Source organism: Silurus aristotelis (assembly GCF_946808225.1).
Source record: "Silurus aristotelis genome assembly, chromosome: 3".
NCBI lineage: Eukaryota > Metazoa > Chordata > Actinopteri > Siluriformes > Siluridae > Silurus > Silurus aristotelis.
In genome coordinates this window covers 9358438-9380169 of record NC_139576.1, presented here as the reverse complement: position 1 = coordinate 9380169, position 21732 = coordinate 9358438, and the positions used below count along the sequence as shown (strand labels likewise).

The 21732-nt window shown below is 43.0% G+C and overlaps 2 protein-coding genes across 2 annotated transcripts; one reads left to right on the top strand and one right to left on the bottom strand.

Moving 5' to 3' along the window:
- The first annotated feature begins 1068 nt into the window (after nucleotides 1-1068).
- On the top strand, nucleotides 1069-8360 carry fzd5 (frizzled class receptor 5). The gene is made up of 4 exons (XM_083537032.1): nucleotides 1069-1672; nucleotides 1784-7504; nucleotides 7580-8105; nucleotides 8164-8360. The coding sequence occupies exon 2, from the start codon at nucleotides 2016-2018 to the stop codon at nucleotides 3759-3761; it is 1746 nt and encodes a 581-aa protein (XP_083393158.1). The 5' UTR covers nucleotides 1069-1672; nucleotides 1784-2015; the 3' UTR covers nucleotides 3762-7504; nucleotides 7580-8105; nucleotides 8164-8360.
- Nucleotides 6314-20926, bottom strand: ccnyl1 (cyclin Y-like 1). The gene is made up of 10 exons (XM_083537144.1): nucleotides 19954-20926; nucleotides 12110-12184; nucleotides 10892-10926; nucleotides 10309-10409; nucleotides 10026-10061; nucleotides 9873-9924; nucleotides 9506-9625; nucleotides 8536-8702; nucleotides 6753-6915; nucleotides 6314-6672 (listed from the first exon to the last, which is right to left on the bottom strand). Exons 1-10 carry the CDS (start codon nucleotides 20105-20107, stop codon nucleotides 6556-6558), a joined length of 1020 nt encoding a protein of 339 aa, XP_083393270.1. The 5' UTR covers nucleotides 20108-20926; the 3' UTR covers nucleotides 6314-6555.
- Nucleotides 20927-21732: the final 806 nt, after the last annotated feature.

The following is a 21732-nucleotide window of genomic DNA, read 5'->3' as shown; positions in this document are numbered from 1 at the left end:
TTTGGTTGCTCTTCATGGATCTTTAGGCTGTTGTTGTGGAACCATTCCCAGCTGCACAGAGTGGCCTTGGATCGAAGAGAACTCCATCCAGAGGTTGGGCGTTAGGATGAATCAGGTGGATCTGAAATTATTATTATTATTATCATTATTATGTTCACCCCTTGCCACTGTACTGTACCATCATTTACAGTATTTTTGTATGTGTTTGTTTTTTATGCATTACATTGTATATTTGTGTTAAAGGTGTATAAACCTCACTTTTTTGGACTTATGAACAAAACAAACTTATTAACATACTCCTGGAATGGAACTGATTTATAAGTCAAGGACATATTGTATTATTATTATTGTTGTTGTTGTTGTCATTATTATTATTATTATTATTATTATTATTATTATTATTATTATTATATTTAATACATATACACTGATCAAGCATAACATTATGACCACCTGCCTAATAAGAAGTCCTGACTTCTTCAGCAGTTTGAGCTACAGGAGCTCATCTGTTGGATCGGACCACACGGACCAGCCTTCTCTCACCATGTGCATCAATGAGCCTCACCACTTCTGATAGACACTGACCACTACAGACCAGGAACATCCCACAAGAGCTGCAGTTTTGGAGATGCTCTGACCCAGTCGTCTAGACGTCACAATTTGGTCTTTGTCAAACTCACTGAAATCCTTACGCTCGCCCGTTTTTCCTGCTTCTAACACGTCAACTTTGAGGACAAAATGTTCAGTTGCTGCCAAATAAATCCACCCACTAACAGGTGCCATGATAAAGATATAATCAGTGTTCTTCACTTCACCAGTCATAATGTTTTATATATATATATATATGAAATTATGAATAAATTATTATGAAAAACAACAACAACAACATTAATCATCTATACTTTTCCTGTACAGAGGGACCCTTCCCTTCCTGATACAACGGCACCTGTTGCACTCTAAAACCTGTTTCTGATTGGCTGCTTTTGACTGAAAGGGGCGTGGTAAAATGGAGGGGGTGGAACGACGGCCTCCTTTTTACACACAGCCTACTGAGGCGTGTAATGGAGGGGCGTGGTCTTTAAGTATTCTGGGCGTGGTTTAGTCGAGTACTCCAATCACGGACTCAGCAGCCCGCAGAGGAGCGCGCTGGGGGGAGACACACCGGAGAGAGCGTGCGGTCCGAAACCAGTTCTGGACTAAAAATCGATTTTAAACTCCAGTAGTTTTTGGTGCGTGTGGATTTATGGAGATAAATAAGAAATAGTTTGACACCAGTATGGAGTGATAGACAGTGAAAGAGAGAGAAAGAGAGAGAGAGAGAGAGAGAGAGAGAGAGAGAGAGAGAGAGAGAGAGAGAGAGAGAAGAAGAAGAAGGAGGAGGAGGAGGAGGAGGAGGAAACGCAGTTAAGAGCAGCACCTGAAACCTGTTGCCGTGAAGCGCAGCGTCGCTGAGGAGCAGAACCGAGTCTCTGGAGAGCTTTGGAGCACATAGTGGATTTACTTCAGCTGTCATGAGGAACCAGGAGGAAATCCGAAAGCAACATTTTTCCAAAAAATCCATTTAAAAAAACGGGAAAATTGTACTTTTAAAGCTTTTTTTTTTTTTTTTTTTTTTTTTTTTTTTTACAACCTTCACTCCAAACAGGATTTGTGTGTTTGTGCAGCTCCTCTGGTGCGTTCATCACTTCCAGAAACACAGTTTTTTCAAACAAAATAATAATTATACCTTAATTTTACATTTAAAATGAATGTGACTCACTGATTTGTTTTTCTGTTTCTTTAGGAGAATGGTGTGTGTGTGAAGAGTGATCTTCAGGTCTGGAATGAAAGTGAGCTGTGATTTATGTGGCCGTGGAGATGCTGCTGGAGCAATTCCGCTTTCCTTCAGGGATTTCTTCTTTCCGAAGCCTGGTAATAAATTAGGAACCGGATCCTGAGCTGAGAAAACGCTCAAAGAGTAAAGAGACATTTCCCTCCCCTTTCCTCTGATATTTGTGACTATTGGATATTTGACCATGGAGAAGTTTTCCGTCTCTGCACTGGTGTTCCGGCTGCTCGCTTTGCTCGTCTTGGAGCTGCCACATCTGGCCCTCGGAGCCTCCAAGAACATCGTGTGTGAGCCCATTACGGTGCCCATGTGCAAAGGAATCGGCTATAATCTCACCTACATGCCCAATCAGTTCAACCATGACACGCAGGAGGAGGTGGGATTAGAGGTGCATCAGTTTTGGCCTCTGGTTCGAATACGTTGCTCTCCGGATTTGCTGTTTTTTCTTTGCAGCATGTACACCCCTATCTGCCTCCCAGACTATAAAAAACCTCTGCCGCCATGCCGCTCTGTCTGCGAGAGGGCCAAGAAGGGCTGCTCGCCTCTCATGATCCAGTACGGGTTCGAGTGGCCCGAGCGGATGAGTTGTGAACAGCTTCCTGTACTGGGTGACCCAGACCGGCTGTGCATGGATCAGAACAACAGTGAGACAACAACCCTGTCACCCTCGTTCCCCAAACCTACCCCTAAGGGTCCAAACAGGCACCGATCCACAGCCAAATCTGGTACAAATCAGAAGTGTGACCGGGAATGCCGCTGCCGTGAGCCTTTGGTCCCGATTAAAAAGGAGGCCCATCCTCTGTACAACCACGTGCACACCGGCTCGCTGCCCAACTGTGCCCTCCCCTGCCACCATCCCTATTTTTCCCAAGATGAACGCGCTTTTACAACCTTCTGGATCGGATTGTGGTCGGTACTGTGCTTCATCTCCACCCTCACCACCGTGGCTACGTTCCTTATCGACATGGAGCGCTTTAAGTACCCTGAGCGCCCCATCATTTTCCTGGCCGCCTGCTACCTCTTTGTGTCACTGGGCTACATCGTGCGATTGCTCGCGGGCCACGAACGGGTGGCGTGCGGCGGCTCTGGGGAGCAGCAACACATCCTGTACGACACTACCGGCCCGGCTCTGTGCACGCTAGTCTTCCTGCTCGTCTACTTCTTCGGCATGGCCAGCTCAATCTGGTGGGTGGTGCTGTCGTTCACCTGGTTCTTGGCCGCAGGGATGAAGTGGGGAAACGAAGCCATCGCTGGCTACTCGCAGTACTTTCATCTAGCAGCGTGGCTGATCCCCAGCGTCAAGTCGATTGCTGTGCTGGCCCTCAGCTCTGTAGATGGAGACCCTGTCGCTGGAATCTGCTACGTGGGCAACCAGAGTCTGGAGAGCTTGCGAGGCTTCGTGCTAGCACCCCTAGTAGTCTACCTCTTCTCTGGGTCACTGTTCCTGCTGGCCGGGTTCGTGTCGCTCTTTCGCATCCGCAGCGTCATCAAGCAGGGTGGCACCAAGACGGACAAATTGGAGAAGCTGATGATTCGCATTGGCCTGTTCACCGTGCTCTATACTGTCCCAGCAACCATCGTGGTGGCATGCTTAGTCTACGAGCAGCACTACAGACCAGGCTGGGAGCAGGCACTTGCCTGTACCTGTCCCTCAGAGCGCCAGCAGCTCGGTTTAGGGCCCGAATATGCAGTGTTCATGCTTAAGTATTTCATGTGCTTGGTGGTGGGCACCACCTCTGGGGTATGGATCTGGTCAGGAAAGACATTGGATTCATGGCGCAGGTTTGCGGCCCGCTGCTACCCGTGCAGGGCCAGAAAGCCCCCCGCCTCAGCTTCTTCTATGTACAGCGAAGCCAGCACGGCACTCACTGCTCGAGTCGGATCAGCACCACCCGGATCCTACCACAAATCAGCTCCACCGTCTCACGTCTGATCGAACAGAACTTAACATGAAGGATCTTAACAAACTGATCGTTTTTTCATATGCGGATACAATGTGATCAAATGGAATTTTGGACTTTTGGATGCAAAAAAAAAAAGGAAGAAAAAAAAAAAACATTAAGGAATAAACTGGAGAATGATCTCCTGGCCGAAACCATGCTGGGAAAAGAAGAAAAAAAATCACAGGAGCTACTAGAGACCGTGTCCCACTTAACGATTCTTGTGGGCATGTTATTTATTTGTGTATGTAAATATTTGTTCCTTTCACATTGTGATCTACAGGGAATGCCCCAACTGTGTGTGTGTGTTTGTGCTTTTATAATGGAAACCAGAGGTGGAATATTTTCACCAGAACAGGGACCTTTTTTATTTTTCAATTCCACGTCATCGAATGGGTTTCGCTGGTAAACGATACGTGCCGTGACGGGATTACGCCAAACGTCCTGTATATAATTGTGAAAAGAATTCAGAAACGATGGAGAAAAACAGTGGACCAAATCAAGTCTCATTTCATACAGCGTCCACAGAGAACACGCCTGAGAACACGCTCGCTGGTAAGACAAGTCATTGACTGATTATCACAGATAGTCCAGTGCACGGTTTACTATTTGGCTGATGAAACACTGATGATGAATCTGAAACTTTGGGTAGATTTTTGCTCCTGAATATTTTAGAAAACAAAACACAAATCCTAAACTATAAGTGAACAGAAAATCTGAGATGTTGATGGACTTCACATCCCTAAGCTTCACTCCCATCTAGTGGTCATTTGTGTTCTGCTGGGTCTTTTTAGAACTTCTGTGCTCGACTCCACACCTTATTCATGATTTCTTGAATTAAATCAGATGCAAATCAGTTCACGGTTCATTTTCTAAAACCGATTTGTCAGAGGATTTCAGGCTTCCTGGCCAGTTCTTCTCTCTTCTTCAGGACCTCTGTGTGTGTGTGTGTGTGTGTGTGTGTGTGTGTGTGTGTGTGTGTGTGTGTGTGTGATGATGCGTTTGTAGATCTGAGCAGAAATTAACCTTTAAATCTGATCAAAAACACAGTTGTTTCTTGGTTCTATGAGAGTGTACATATTCGTTTTGCCCTGTGTGTAAATCCAGTATCCGGACATTTCTTTAATAACGAGCTGCTCTTGTGTGTAAATACTTTTTTTTTTTTTTTTTTTTTTACAAAATGTTGATTGCTGAGATTTTTAAAAGATTTAGATATTTATGACAACTGGAGTGTTGTGTTTCATTGCTTTCTCTTATTTGTAGAGAATAAAACGATGGCGCGATCTGGTTTCTGGATTGCCGTCTTTAATCAAACCGTTTTCCTGGTTTAATATTTAATGTACATTTTTAAAACAAGGGCCTTTGCTCAGGGGCCCAGGAGTTGCAACATAAACTTCATGTCTGTGAACCTGCTGAAGAACGTTTAAGTGCATTTCTCTCATTTAGACTTTTTTCCAAGCAGTTTTTTTTGTACTTGTTCGTCTACTGCCAATTTTATAGGAATATTTCAAGTTCTGATTAAAGAAAAAAAAAATGTTCTTCACAGGGAAATGCTTTCTTCGCATCCCTGTGACGCCAGAGCCCGTGGAGCATTGAGGGCTAAGGGCCTTGTTTAGGGGCCCCAAGAGTGTCAGCCAAAAACAGGGGCTTAAACCCACAACCTTCTGATCAGTCACACAGTGTCTTAAACACTGACCACTTCACCTGATTAACCACAGGCACTCAGATACAAGAAGTCATTTTATATATACACACAGTTACATACATATTTGTGCACACACACACACACACACACAGAGGTAAGTATGCCTTTGCCATGACACTCATAATTGAACTCATTTTTAATTTTGAGTGTCTTGATGTTTCTATAATTTGATTGGAGTTCACACATGTGCTTAATTCATTTGATTGGACATGATTTGGAAAGGCACGCACGCGCACACACACACACACACACACACACCTATATGATGTCCCACAGTTAACAGTGCATGTCAAAGCACAAACCAAGAAGTTCATCCTCTGAGACAGGATGTGTGGAAGGGAACAAACATTTCTGCAGCATTGAAGGTCCCAGTGAGCACAGTGGCCTCCATCATCCGTAACTGGATGAAGTTTTGAACCACCAGAATGCACTGTAACTGTAGGACCTTATTTCCGGTCAACTGAATTGACCACAGGTGGACTCCAATCAAGTTGTAGAAACATCTTAAGGAAGATCAGTGGAAACAGGATGCACCTGAGCTCTATTCTGAGTGTCATGGCAAAGGCTGTGAATACTCATGTACATGTGATTATTTCATTTGTTTATTCTGAATAAATTTGCAAAGATTTTAAATAAACTTCTTTTTGTTCATTTTGGAATAAAGGCTGAAAAAGTGAAGCACTGTGAACACTTTCCGGATGTGCTGTGTATATGTGTGTGTGTATGTATATATATATATAAAATTTTTTTTTTTTTTACACACACACACACACACAGCAATATATGAAATTATATTGGATCGTGCAGTTTCGGTAACCTGCACATCAAAACATCGACCAGTTTTACACGTGTGGTATTAGTGTTTATTTAAAATACTCCATATGCAATCGATTTCAATTAAAAACTGACAGATTTCACAGCTAGTAGCCTACATAGTAAGCAAAAAGCAAAAAAAATAAAAAATAAGTCAATTTGTTTCCATGTAGACATGTCATTGTTTGTTGCAGGGGGACCGATGAGAGAGATCTCTACCGGAGGACAGGAGAAAAGAGTCCGAAGCGGGTTATGATCACGAGCGTGATCTAGGAGAGCACGGCGTTGGATCTGCGGATGCCCACCAGGTTGTCAGCACTGAAGGATCTCCTCATGGCGGTTCTGCTCAGATCTTTGTACTTATCCTCACACAGTCTGGAGATGGCCTGCACCGAAAACACACGCGAGAACTGTTAAAATCGCAGAATGCCGTCACGTGTAGCGGGTGGCTCGGGTTGTCCCTTACCTCGAGTTTCTGCGCACGCTCTTTGCTCAGAGGCTCCAGAGGAAAACTCAGGTTGTTGTCGTCTGCCAGCGAACGCAGATCAAAATAATACTTGGCGTAGACGCTAGCCGGGACGTTGATGTTGAACTGCAGGAGCTCCAGGAAGTGTCTCTCCATCTCGTTCCTGGTGAAGAGGGGATTGTGAATAAAAAATTATACGCATGCAACACAAATATGCATAAACACTGATTATCTCTTCATCGTGGCACCTGTTAGTGTGTGCGATTTATTAGACCGCAAGTGAACATTAGGTCCTCAAAGTTGACGTGTTAGAAGCAGGAAAAATGGCGTAAGCATTTGAGCGAGTTTTAACAAGAGCCACGTTGTGACGTCTAGACGACTGTTTTGGCAGCGAAAGGAAGACCGACACGATATAAAGTTACGCCTGATCAATGTATATTTATGCAGAAATCATATAAGTTCTTTAAGAAGCGATATGATTACCTTCCACATTCAATGCTTTTTGATGTCACGTTCAAATAGATTCCAAATCCGCTACGTTTTACAACCACATCGGCCAGTCTGCTTTATTCATTATTTAATTACTTTCATTACTTCGCCTTTCAACCTTTCATTTCGATATTGCACAAAGTTTACACCACGTCTTTATACAACTCTAAAACGCTGAATTGAATCAACACGTGTCAAAATGTAAATAATTTAGCGCACCTTTGTGCACTACATAGTGTGTGAGCCAGAAAACACACACTTCTGTGGGGTGGTGTCTCTCAAAGACTTTAATACAGACACTAAAAAGAGCCAAACAGGACGTGAGCGATTGATGCGAGTCCTCACTGGACATCCAGCGTATCAATGTTCTTTACAAACCCCTACTGGTGATGGAGTGAACATTTCGCAGTAAATGTCGACCGATTCATCGTGTTCATTTTTTTTGTTTGTTTCCTTTTTCGATCAAAGGATTTTGGGCTTTTTTAAAAAGATTTTTAGGGGTTGCCCTGAATTCTAAATTTCAGCCTCGGCCAGAGACGAACCCGTATCGGTCAACCTCGAATTCTCAGCATTTCTCCTTGTACAACTGAGAGACGACGGTGAGCCTGTCGCCGTGGAGACGGCGGCCCGGATGCTTTAGGGAGAAGATACACGGGGTATGACGGGAAGAAAGCGAGGGCGAGAGGGGCTACCAGTCACCAGGGGCAACAAATGGAGTAGGCGAGAGCCTGGGCCATTATGCTTGGATGCTAAGAGCACTCGAGTCCGACCGGCACAGAGACTCACAAAGCCAACTTCAATAGACAGGATGAAAATAGAACCGATGGAGCACACGGCCTCGCACGCACGCGCACACACACGCACGCACGCGCACACACACACGCACGCACGCGCACACACATGCACGCGCACAAACAAACAGCTGAAAACAAGGTGTGCAAGCAAACACTGAGTATATCGTATTTAGATTTAATGTATTTAAAAAATAATAATAAAAAGAAAGAAATTATCAAAAGCTTTGTTGTAAAACAGGTCTCCAACCACCGAGCAGTACCGAGCCGACCGGTACCAAGCAGTCATTTCATACTGTACAAAAACAATAAAACTCAGTTTGTATTCCGTTTGATTGACTTTCACAATTTGTGTGTGTTATGCGTCTTAGTATAAACCCTCAACTCCACACATACTTATTATACTGTATTTATGCTTACACTTCCATACACTGCATGTAATTATATTAACAGTGCACCACCTCCTCCCCCTCACTCACTCACTCACTCACTCCCTCACTCACATGTCTTCAACAGTGATGTCTTTGAGGATCTGGCAGTAGTCTACATTCCACACAGCCTGATCATCCCAGACTTTGGAGGCCAGTAAGATGGCGCCCAGGACAATTCTCTTCCAGTTACACGGGCAGATGTCCATCTCGGCGTATGTCAGCAGTCGCTCCAAATACACCTGCAGCAAACAGTGAAGCGTGACAGCTCTCATACAGTCTCAGAAGAACTTAACCTTTCAACGAGCGTGAAATAAAACTACAGGGTGTCTGAACCGTTCAGATGAATAGCGCATGTACAAAATTAAACGTATGCTCTTTTTCACATAGTGTATTCCGATTAGATCCTGACTTTTGAGACAAATTGAGACATGGTATTTTTTAGTTAAAAAAAATACCATGTCTCAATTTTGTACCGACACGATCCACCCTGATCCGTTAATAGCAATCTGCTGCCATCTAGTGGACATCCGATGTTTTTTATTTATTAATTTATAAATCCTATGAAAATACATGATATAAAAGGTTTGTTGGTATAAAATGTGGATTAGTAAAACACATCTCTGTAAAGCACTTGGGTGTAAATATTTACCTTCCTCCGGATATTAAAACTTGAACTCGGCTGTGTTTTATTAACCAGGTTCCTTCTAGATATACTTGAAATTAGGGTTGCAAAGAGACACTGTTCCTATAGAAACTTCATCTGGGGGGTAATTGCCAAGGCCCTTAACCCTTGCTGCTTCAGTGCACTGTATCACGGCTGACCCTGTGCTCTGACCTCAGCTTCCTAACATCACTTGGATATGCGAAGAAAGAAATTCACTGTTCTGTAAAGTATAAAATCACATTTCTTTTTCTATGATAAACACAGTAGGATGTGACATGAGGTAGGGAATGAACTTAACCCTCTTACGCTGTATGTTTAATCAGTTACTGTGTTGTTTAGAGTGATAATTTGATGCCCGTGTGTTGCTGCCACTCTCACCAGAGTGACGATGGCGCACTCGGCGGTGAGCTGAGCGGCGCTGAACAGCGTCCTGACGAACCGGTAGATGAGCTTGTGTTCGGGGTCTGTGCGCGAGTAGTCATCGGGAACTTGCTCCCTCTGCAATCACATTTCACACACAGCTGTTAACGTGTAAACGAGCACCGTGTAGAATAACGAGGTCCCAGAAATGTTACACGGTATAAGAAACACCTCCAGGGCACGTGGAACACCAGGAATAGCATCATACTAAACACTGAACCCGATGCACCGTATGTAAAAATACTTTCAAGCCGAAGAGCGGATTTCAGTCAGTACAAGCAAACGAGCTGAACCATCTGACCGTCTCGAAGGAGGACGTACTTACAGACAGAGGATGTTTCTTCTCATCAAATATGTCCAGCGATCTGTCAGAGTCCCTGTAGGGGGCGCCAATGAGAAAGATTTCGGCATTTTTAAATCGACGAAAATGACTTATGCAAGAAATAAGAATAAAAATGTTAAAAAACTGGGTACATACCTGTTTTTAATATGATAATATATTGCTAGAGTAACACTGGAGAGACAGAAGAGAGAGGGAAGATTCATATAAAGACAATAAATCAAAGCAAGTGACTATTTACACTGTGGACAGTCGTAAAAAGCATTTCACTACGTCATACTCTGTATGAATGCGTATGTGACAGACGTTTATAAATAATGGTTTTGGTACTAATTTGATTGTATTTATATAGCAACATATTTAAGGTGTATAGTGACAGGAAATATGACTGTGTGGACTGTACCATGTCAATTAAACCCACCATTTTATTGTGCTTTTCAGGTTGGGCTGGCTGACCGTACTGTCATCGATGAATATTGTCGAGCATGAGCTGTATTTTTTGGAGAGGGGACCTGGAGAGACCTGAGACGAAAAAAAATTAAAAATCTTTAAAAACACAAATACCTGATTTTTTCATATTGTAAAGTAGAACTGCAGTATTATAGAGCATTAGTTCCCAACCTCCCTGCCATGGACCAGTACCGAGCTGCACACAGAGAAAAAACACTTTCTAATGTTTATTTTCTTTCCATTTTATCAAACTGCTGTTTTTTTTTAATGTTCACTTCCAAATATGTCAATTCCCTGCAGCTGTTTAAATCGTGTTTTTTTTCCCCTCTATGCATCGATAAATGGAGCTCGCAATGATTCTGCATTACGGTGAGTCGAGTTTCTCATTATATATGTAATAATTAAATCACATAATATGAATACTTGTAATATGATATGCACATTATTGCCTTGCACATTATTGCCCCTCCCTCGGGGTCCGTGGAGAGAAAAATAAATAATAATAATAAATAAATAAATAAATGTTGGTGAGCGCTGTTATAGAGCTGACTTACATGGTTTATATGATTGCTTTTCCTCTTGTCCCGGACTAAAGGGGAAAAAAAGGAATTAAAAAAAAAAGTTTAGTCATGTCACAATATTAAAAATGTTTTTTTTTTTTTAAATAATGCAGACCCACTTTTTTTTTTAAAACACGATTTTAATTTTACTAAATAAATACTGTTTTCAAGTCATACAGCTTTTTTTCTTTAACCTTAAACAGTGGATAGTTATTTCATGGATATACATACACAAAAAAAACCCCAAAACAATAATAATAATATATAAACACAAAAATTATATATATATATATATATATATATATATATATATATATATATATATATATATATATATATATATATCTCACTTTTTACTCAACTACATTCAGTCGTTCCTTTTTATTTATGAGGATAAAAAATTTAACCGGTCAATTACGCAGCAATCCACCAATCAGGGTCGAGCGTGCACTCTGTTTTAAACTTGTTTTGACTGGCGCTTGGTGGAATCTACTCACACTAACGTACAGTTCAGCATCAGTTAAACAGCAAGCAGAACATTTACAGAGAAATAAATGATGAAGAAACTCCTGACTCGAACTCACCACAACACCTGTGGCCTTGTTTGGCAAATTTTTGTTTTGAAGTAGTTGAAACGAAGGTTTTGGGCTCATGATAATTTGAATAAAGATCAATCAGTGTTTGAATAGATTTGTGTGTTAAGAGTAACATTCTTTTCACACAAACCGAGATGATTAAGGTAAAATGATAAAAATGATAATAGGAACATTAAAGCCATAATAAATTATAAAAAGTTTTGATACTTTTATACATTTGAAGGCAAAATCTTTTGTTCTTTTACTCACATGAAAGCTTAAAGGGGATCAGTGACACGGTGAGCAAATATAAAGATATAGAAATGCACTGTGCATAAAAACTGAGGTAAAAATGTCTGGCGACCTCGTTCACGTGATTATACAGAGATCACGTGATAATTATAAAGTAACGTGCAAAGCGGCGAGGTGGAGAATGAGATATGAGGCATAGTAACATAGCAGAGCAAATGATAAAGGGATGAAATCTTGATGTATAAATCAATCTAGATGTATAAGAAAGGACGTTGAGTGCCTCAAGTAAAAAAGAGTGTAAAATAATAACTTCCCTGCGGTAAAAAAAGCAATTACAAAATTCTTCAGTGCAGAAGCAGAACCGTGTGTGCTGTTGATAACTCACCGTCTGTTTGGGACTTGCTCAGGAAGATGGTGCTAGCACGAGCATGGTCTGAAGGATTGGACTCGTGAGCTAGATCTAAAGAGGGAAAAAAAAAGGTTGAATAAGTCTATTAACTTGATTAACGAAATCGTTGAACGCACTTTAAATGCTACAGTGTGTGAAACATAATGTAAGACACCGGTGTCATAAATGGCATGAGAACTTAAACTGGAGCTTTATGGGTATATAGGGCGAGTCATGTAATGCAGGCAGAACCAGTGCATATCTTTACTGCTACACACAGCATAGTGCTGCTGCTCCGTGCACCAGCCGTGGTACCGAGGGGAGGAGACGGACACAACGAGTGCATTGTAGAACCAGAGGAGAACACAGTAGCAACACTCTTTACAGCCCCCTACACCACACATACCAGGAAGGGAGAAATAAAAGTGGGTCTAATCCACCTCACGCGTTTACTGAAAGAAAAAATAAATAAAATTAACCTAATTTATTCAATCTGAGCAGTTGAGGGTTAAAGGCCCTGCTCAAATTCCCGATAGTGGCACTTTCCAGTCAGTAGTAGTCAAACATCTCAACCACTGAGCTACCACTGCCTGTGGAAGTGTGCACAGAGCCTGAAGAGACAGACATGTCCGTTTCAGCAAGACATCATCGAGTCTGGGGTGTTCGAATTAATTACCCTTTGAGTCTCATCCCCATGGAAGGCCATCTCTGCAAGTAAGAGTTACTACCTCACAGTTCTAGAAATCCATCTTTCTGGAGTCCATTGATTGGCTACCTTAGACAATGAAGGAGTGTTTGAATATGTGGGTGAACTGATGTCCTATCCAGGATTTCTGGGATGGGCTCTTGATCCATTACAACCCTGCCCATTTACCGAGGGAGGGTGGATGGGTTGGATGAAGAGGTGAGTGGATGGATGAGGCTGTGGATTGGTGGATAAATGAATGATTGGCCTCAGATTTATAAAAATTACAGCCAAGACACAGCGCAAGCATGGTGCTGCGAGAGATGACGGCTCATCCTGCACATCTCCGTGCAGCTGGATTTGCAAGGTTTGTCTCATGTGACCACTTTGGGATCCTTACAACCTTTTCAATTAATACGTCACTGAACAGCACACCTCAACAATGACAAAACAATAATGAATGGACATTGTGTGTCACCAAGATGAAAATGGGTTCCCTTCTGAATCTGAATCAAGGTTTCTTTACAAACTGAGAGTTTTTTCTCACTACTGTCGAACTTATAGGCACTAACATATACATAAAAATGTTATAACCTCTTTATCTCTGTAAACAATGTCCATTGTTGAAACACGCTACAACAATATACAGTGAGGAAAATAAGTATTTGAACACCCTGCTATTTTGCAAGTTCTCCCACTTAGAAATCATGGAGGGGTCTGAAATTGTCATCGTAGGTGCATGTCCACTGTGAGAGACATAATCTAAAAAAAAAAAATCCAGAAATCACAATGTATGATTTTGTAACTATTTATTTGTATGATACAGCTGCAAATAAGTATTTGAACACCTGAGAAAGTCAATGGTAATATTTGGTACAGTAGCCTTTGTTTGCAATTACAGAGGTCAAACGTTTCCTGTAGTTTCTCACCAGGTTTGCACACACTGCAGGAGGGATTTTGGCCCACTCCTCCACACAGATCTTCTCTAGATCAGTCAGGTTTCTGGCCTGTCGCTAAGAAACACGGAGTTTGAGCTCCCTCCAAAGATTCTCTATTGGGTTTAGGTCTGGAGACTGGCTAGGCCACGCCAGACCCTTGATATGCTTCTTACAGAGCAACTCCTTGGTTATCCTGGCTGTGTGCTTCTGGTCATTGTCATGTTGGAGAACCCAGCCTCGACCCATCTTCAATGCTCTAATCTGAGGGAAGGAGGTTGTTCCCCAAAATCTCGCAATACATGGCCCCGGTCATCTTCTCCTGAATACAGTGCAGTCGCCCTGTCCCATGTGCAGAAAAACACCTCCAAAGCATGATGCTACCACCCCCATGCTTCACAGTAGGGATGGTGTTCTTGGGATGGTACTCATCATTCTTATTCCTCCAAACACGTTTAGTGGAATTATGACACAAAAGTTCTATTTTGGTCTCATCTGACCACATGACATTCTCCCATGACTCCTCTGGATTATCCAAATGGTCATTGGCAAACTTAAGACGTGCCTGGACATGTGCTGGTTTAAGCAGGGGAACCTTCCGTGCCATGCATGATTTCAAACCATGACGTCTTAGTGCATTACCAACAGTACCCTTGGAAACAGTGGTCCCAGCTCTTTTCAGGTCATTGACCAGCTCCTCCCGTGTAGTTCTGGGCTGATTTCTCACCTTCCTTAGGATCATTGAGACCCCACGAGGTAAGATCTTGCATGGAGCCCCAGTCCGATGGAGATTGACAGTCATGTTTAGCTTCTTCCATTTTCTAATGATTGCTCCAACAGTGGACCTTTTTTCACCAAGCTGCTTGGCAATTTTCCCGTAGCCCTTTCCAGCCTTGTGGCGGTGTACAATTTTGTCTCTAGTGTCTTTGGACAGCTCTTTGGTCTTGGCCATGTTAGTAGTTGGATTCTTACTGATTGTATGGGGTGGACAGGTGTCTTTATGCAGCTAACGACCTCAAACAGGTGCATCTAATTTAGGATAATAAATGTAGTGGAGGTGGACATTTTAAAGGCAGACTAACAGGTCTTTGAGGGTCAGAATTGTAGCTGATAGACAGGTGTTCAAATACTTATTTGCAGCTGTATCATACAAATAAATAGCTAAAAAATCATACATTGTGATTTCTGGATTTTTTTTTTAGATTATGTCTCTCGCAGGGGACATGCACCGACGATGACCATTTCAGACCCCTCCATGATTTTTAAGTGGGAGAACTTGCAAAATAGCAGAGTGTTCAAATACTTATTTTCCTCACTGTATCTGAATAGAATTAAAACGGAATAAAATCTGCATACTGGTAAATATCTAATTTACTCATTGACAGCTTTAACACCAGCTTTAGAACAGAAAAAAAGAGGACATCAGCAAAAGACAGGCACACTTGATGAACACAGGTATTGATTTGTGCTAATTGTTGATCAATGGAATGGAGAAACCCTGCAGAAGAGCAAGACAGCGATGACCCGTGTCCTCCTTGGGGGCAGAGCAGGAAAAGTCTGCATCCAATCTTTAAGGGCTTGTTTGGTTTTTGCTTTCTTACTCTGCAAAAGAAAACAAGGGAAAAGGCTTGGGAACAATTTTGAACATTTGTTTGTTAACTGAGGAGTGTACAGTTTAACCTCCAGACTTTACAAGCAGCATCGGGCCTTTTAAAATGGTCAGTCACCAGGTTGCCAAATCTGCCAAAAGTCACCTTAAAAAAAAAAACAACACACTGTCCCAGAAGCCTATATTCAGACACAGATGGCATTAATGGTTAGATCGCTAGATTGCTTAGTCTGTCGTTGTTTTGTGTTATTCTGACACCAAACCTCTAGATAAAGTTCTCTTTTCTTCTTTACAGATATTCCCCATGTCCCTCCTCTGCACATGACCAAACCATCTCAATCTCGCCTCCCTCACCTCTCAAAAATGTCCTACATGTGCTGTCCCTCTAATTTCTAATTCTAATTTCTAATTCTGTCCATCCTCATCACTCCCAATGAAAAACCTCAACATCTTCAGCTCTGCTACCTCCAGCTTCACCTCCTGTCTTTTACTCAATGCCACTGTCTCTAAACCATACAACATCGCAGGTCTCACCACATTCCTATAAACTTTCCCTTTCACTCTTGCAGATACTCTTCTATCACAAATCACTCCTGCTATCACTCTTCTCCACTCACTCCACCCTGCCTGCACTCTTTTCCTCACTTCTCTAACACACTCTCCATTACTTTTGGACTCCTGTTGACCTGTTGACCCCAGGTACCTGAACTCCTCCACCTTTTCTCCCTGCAACCGCACCCCTCCACTGCCCCCCCTCTCATTCACACACATGTACTCTGTCTTACTCCTACTGACTTTCATTCCTCTTCTCTCCAGCACGTACCTCCAGCTCTCCAGGCTCTTCTCAACCTGCCCCCTACTCTCACCACAAATCACAATATCATCCGCAAACTTCATTGTTCACGCAGACTCCCGTCTGACCTGTCCATCACCACTGCAAACAGGAAAGGGCTTAGATCCGATCTTTGCAACCCAACCTTCACCTTGAACAAGTCTGTCGTTCCTACTGCACACTTCACTGCTGTCACACTGTCCTTATACATGTCCACCACCACCACCAAAGAAAATATTAATGCGTCTGTAGTAGGGATGCACCGAATATTCGGCCACCGAAAATACTTTGATCACCGAAAAAAACACGGCTGAAACAGTTTGTTGTGATGACGCAAACAGAAACCGCGCCTGCACGTGCTTGTCTAAAACAACATGTATGCGGTGTGGACGTATTTCAGTATATCTGAGAAAGACCCACGGATAGCGATTTGCAAAACACTAAAATTTCAAGGTGGGGTGCGTCTGCAAAGACTTTCTCCACGTCGGGTTTAATTTATCACCTGAAATCCAAACATCCCGATCGCTATGCTGAATATGGGAGGAACGCAAACGCACAGAAAAGCAAAACCCCTCTGAGCATGCGCACTCAGTCTGTGGCGGACGTTTTTAAGAAGGCAGGAAGTTTCCCAGTGATATTGTTGTATTGTTGTATCTTTAAGCAGTTGCACTTGTTCTGAATGCACTTTGTTTTTATGAAAGAACATATTTAATTTTACAATCTTTCAGCAGGACAGAGGGCCTGTACATTATTATTTAATGTACACATGAGTGCATTTAAGTTAAACATTTAAGTTAAAATTTTTATTTATTTTATCCTGTGCATTGTTGCAATGTGCTATAAATAAATATTTTCATAATTTGTAATTGATTTATTCTCTGAAACTTTAATATTAATTTATGCAATTGAAATGCCTTGATTTTAGTAAGTTTAGTACACGGTCATAGCCATAAATGCAATGGTAATAATAATTGGCATAATTTCTTTCGGTTTTCGGACTTGTTTTCCTTTTTTTCCGGTTTTCGGTTTCGGCCAAGAATTTTCATTTCGGTGCATCCCTAGTCTGTAGTGCTCTTTTTTGGCATAAAACCATACTGTTGCTCACAGATGGTCACCTCTTCTCTCAGCCTGGCTTTCACTACTCTTTCCCATAACTTCGTGGCATGACTGATCAACTTTATTCCCCAGTAGTTACTGCAGCTCTGAACATCTCACTTATTCTTAAAGATCTTTACCAGCACACTCCTTCTCCATTCCTCCAATCCTCTTACCTTACAGAATCTTGTTAAAAAACTCCACTGCCATTTCTCCCAAACATCTCCACATTTCTACTTGTAATGTCACTTTCCACTCTTCATCCTTTTAATTGCTGCCCTCACTTCCTCCATACTAATCCTATTCACTTCCTGCTTCACCATCTTCACACCATCCAACCTTCTCTCTCTCTCATTTTCCTCATTCATCAAGTAAGCTACAATGGCTCAGGATCACAATTTGAATGAACTGTTCTGAGTTTAAGGACTAATCACTGATCAGGACGTCTCACCAATGATGTAACTGTAATGAATGGACATTCGGTGCCACCCAGATGAGCGTGGTTCCTCTCAAAGTTCTTCCACATACCATCCAATGGTATTCATAATTTTATAATTTATTGATCTTTGTAAATAAGCATTGGGAAAATGTCCAATGTTAAAAGCACTATACAAATCAAACCAAAATATTTAAATTGACCCCTTTTAATTAGAATCTGGTGTTCTTTTTGATGTTGTATGAATTACACTTTAAACAAAAAATGTAATGCAGACACACAGACTGGTGTCCACTGTACAAAAACAAACAGAGTGTAAAACAAAATGAATCATCTGAAAAACTCTGCTCTTCCGCCCGATCCTCTGAGGTTCACGACCTGTCAGAACGACTAATAAACACAGAAGAAAGTCACGTTTTTTTCGGTTCAGATGCCTGACGGCGATCTTGCGCTTGAGCCACATTCATTCGAAGAGGCTCAATCTGCCAACAGCTGAACCTGCTAAACTAGGAGTGCCATGCTGCCGTGTCAAAAATAACCCCAGGGGGTGGAGCAGGGCACACTTAAAGAATACTGGAATGCTGGGTATGGGCACACGTCTCGGATTAAAAGGCATTCTCAATTCCAAAGGGCAACACGAGAGACTGGACAAACAAAGTGTGTATATCATATCCGTTACAAGCAGCTGAGTAGTGCAGCTCCGGGTTTGCCTTCCGTGTCTGGTGCCATCCAATGTATCTACTCTAGATGATTCTCCAGAATACAAAGAGGGACTGTGGGTGAGGGTATAGCAATTAACACTTCACAGGAATGTCAGGAGTCGCAAAGATATTTGGGAGTCTCGTCTGGCTCGCTGCACATTCCTGTTCATCTCATGCTATCTCAGGGGAACACGCAGGAATGCCCCTTATCATACAGACTTACAGCAACTGTGCCAACCAATGCCACAACACGTGTTTAGACTTAAAGCTAAAACCCAAAGCCTGGAATGTGCATCCCCCTCTGTGGAGCTGCGCAGGATGTCTCCAGAGGTCTAAACAAACAGCTGTAAATTCTCTAAACAACCCCAGTGGGAAAACTAAGAAGCTCAGTCTTCGAGGTGATTCGAACAGCCCGTGTTCTGATGTTTGCCAGTAGCTGGTGTTTGTTTTGTTGAGTAACAGAACCCATTTGAGCCACTCGGGTCACCGGGGAAGAAAAACACACCGGTGTATTCCTTAACCGTAACCCGAAACATGACCTGAGGCAGTTGAGTAAGAAAACCAAATAGATGACAAGACTCTAGAAAAAAGGCTGTATTGAAAAAATTAGCTGTTTATATTACTTGATGACGTTGGCCTGAGATTATTTTAACCAAAATTATTTATTTATAGGAACAGGGTTAAATAGAAGGAACGCCAGAGATGAAATCCTGGGAAAGATACAGGAAGGTTTTCGCAGCAATCTACTTTAAGGAGACATTCATGGGGGGAGATAGACGGAGTATCGTGCCTGTGGGGTATGTCAATACAGAACCTGTGGAGAAAGCCAATATCAAGCCTGAAGGGTAAATAAGTACAGCGTCTGCAGGGTAAGTTAAAGGACCGTGGGGTAAGTCAAAGTCAGGTGGGGTAAATGAAAAAGTCTTACTCATTGGGTAAATAAGCACAGAACCTTTAGGGAAGATCAGTATAGAGACTGTGGGTAAGTCAAAGTTGAGTCTGTGGGGTAAGTCAGTGTTCAGTCTGCGGGGTAAGTCGGTGTTGAGTTGAGTCTGCGGGGTAAGTCGGTGTTGAGTTGAGTCTGCGGGGTAAGTCGGTGTTGAGTTGAGTCTGCGGGGTAAGTCGGTGTTGAGTTGAGTCTGCGGGGTAAGTCGGTGTTGAGTTGAGTCTGCGGGGTAAGTCGGTGTTCAGTCTGCGGGGTAAGTCGGTGTTGAGTTGAGTCTGCGGGGTAAGTCAGTGTTGAGTTCAGTCTGCGGGGTAAGTCAGTGTTGAGTTCAGTCTGCGGGGTAAGTCAGTGTTCAGTCTGCGGGGTAAGTCGGTGTTGAGTCTGCGGGGTAAGTCAGTGTTCAGTCTGCGGGGTAAGTCGGTGTTCAGTCTGCGGGGTAAGTCGGTGTTCAGTCTGCGGGGTAAGTCGGTGTTGAGTTGAGTCTGCGGGGTAAGTCAGTGTTCAGTCTGCGGGGTAAGTCAGTGTTCAGTCTGCGGGGTAAGTCAGTGTTCAGTCTGCGGGGTAAGTCAGTGTTCAGTCTGTGGGGGTAAATCAGCACCTACCATCGGGCAGCTCCCGGTCGCTGATGTGTTGCAGGTACGGCCCGGTGTCTTCACTCAGGTCGGCGCTTATCTGACAGTCCTCAAGGCGCTCCGATGCCCGCGGCAGTTTCGGACTTCCGCTGGGAGACACGCAGCATGATACCGTATTCCCCATAATGCAGCGCACTCAGGACCGAGTCCCAACACCGCAGGTCGTGTGAAACTCACACCAAGTTCACTTCGGACATCAGAGCTTCATTTACAGAGGCGGAGAGACGCTGCGCGGAGACCGGACCACTGCTGCCCGCTTCTCACACACAAACACCGTACAGAGCACAGCTAACCGTCCAGCGGGACTCCGGCGTGGATCCGTACGGCTTGCAGGATAAACACACCTGGCTAATGTATTCCGGATAACTACCTAGAACCCGGATTAACTACCCCCAACCCGAGTTAACAGCACCCAACCCCGTTTAACAATCCCAACCGCTCGCTAATCTGCTAGCTAACTATCCATTATTTCTGAATGGGCGGTCAGTTAGCTTTTACGCTAAGCTGGCTAGTCCATTTAACTGACCCGACATTGAAGTTCGGATCTTCTCTGGGCTTTGGAGAAGGAAATCAGCTCCTAAACCAGGCCGGTAAAGTCCGGTAGAGAGTAGGGGTTCGGTAACGGATCCTCCCCCCGCCCTCTCTCCAAGTCGAAGTCCCAGAGCCGAGGCCTCAAGTCCCACACCGTCCGCGGTCTGCTCTTCCGCTCAAGCACCAATGAATGGACACACTCCCCGCGCTTCTCCACCGAGGAAAAAACCCCAACCGTTCCCTTTTCCTTCCCCACGAAGTTCAGCTTCTCTCGCCCGGCCTTTTTTTTCAGGCTCTCCCTGGTTCTCCGCTCCGCCACTTCGCCGGCCAGGCTCGCAATCCTCCACTGCCCGTCTCCGCCATCTGTTCCGCCACCGAATCCACCAGGACACGCCCCTTTTGAAATTCCATTAATTACTATTGGTCGTTTCATCCGAGTTAAACCTGAACTGTGGCTGCTTTTGGCTGAAACCCCTGTCACTCAAATCAAGGATCTGCCCACATGCATGGGTCTGGCTCCAAAATGGCCCATTGCTTCTCTAACCCTCATACAAGTTTATTCATATTTTAACCAGACATTATTTTCTCTACTTTCTATGTAAAAATAAAATGGTTTATTGCCATATAATGAACATATGTATATATATTTTTATTTATTTAAAACCTTGCTAAATGAGCATCAATTCACCCATGTATATATGTATGGGCTCCATTGAGAAGACTTATTTTCATTCATACTGACACACACACACACACACACACACACACACACACACACACACACACACACACACACACACACACACACATCAGAGCCATACACACTACTTCTTTGTAGGACAAAAAAACAAAAACCCTACAAACCAATCCGGCCTTTAATGAACATTCCAGTAGCTGGACAGTAGTTCTCAACAAAATTAGGACTTAATGGAGTTGGTGTTTATATAAATGACAATATCAATGTTTATGAGGCTCATAATGTGAGCAAGTAAATACACATTGGCATTGCATTCCTAATAGGAATCTTCTCTCCTGTTCTCTGTCTTTTTTGTGTTAGGGCCAAAAACATCAAATTTGGACACATCTGTCGACAGAACTTTCTTCCAGTCATTCTTTGTCCATGTGTTTTTTGCCTTTTACCCAGTTTGTTGCATATAAACCAAAGAAAACATGCATTTGTCTCAAAAACCATATGTTTCCAAACATTTGACAGGCTTT

Excerpts from the sequence above, each read along its gene's own strand:
- fzd5 (XM_083537032.1), top strand. The coding sequence starts at position 2,016 with ATGGAGAAGTTTTCCGTCTCTGCACTGGTGTTCCGGCTGCTCGCTTTG.
- ccnyl1 (XM_083537144.1), bottom strand. The coding sequence starts at position 20,107 with ATGGGGAATACGGTATCATGCTGCGTGTCTCCCAGCGGAAGTCCGAAA. Across the intron at positions 10,410-10,891 it reads AAAGCAATCATATAAACCAT|GTCTCTCCAGGTCCCCTCTC; the intron begins GTAAGTCAGCTC and ends TTTTCGTCTCAG. Across the intron at positions 8,703-9,505 it reads AGTGCGCCATCGTCACTCTG|GTGTATTTGGAGCGACTGCT; the intron begins GTGAGAGTGGCA and ends TGTTTGCTGCAG.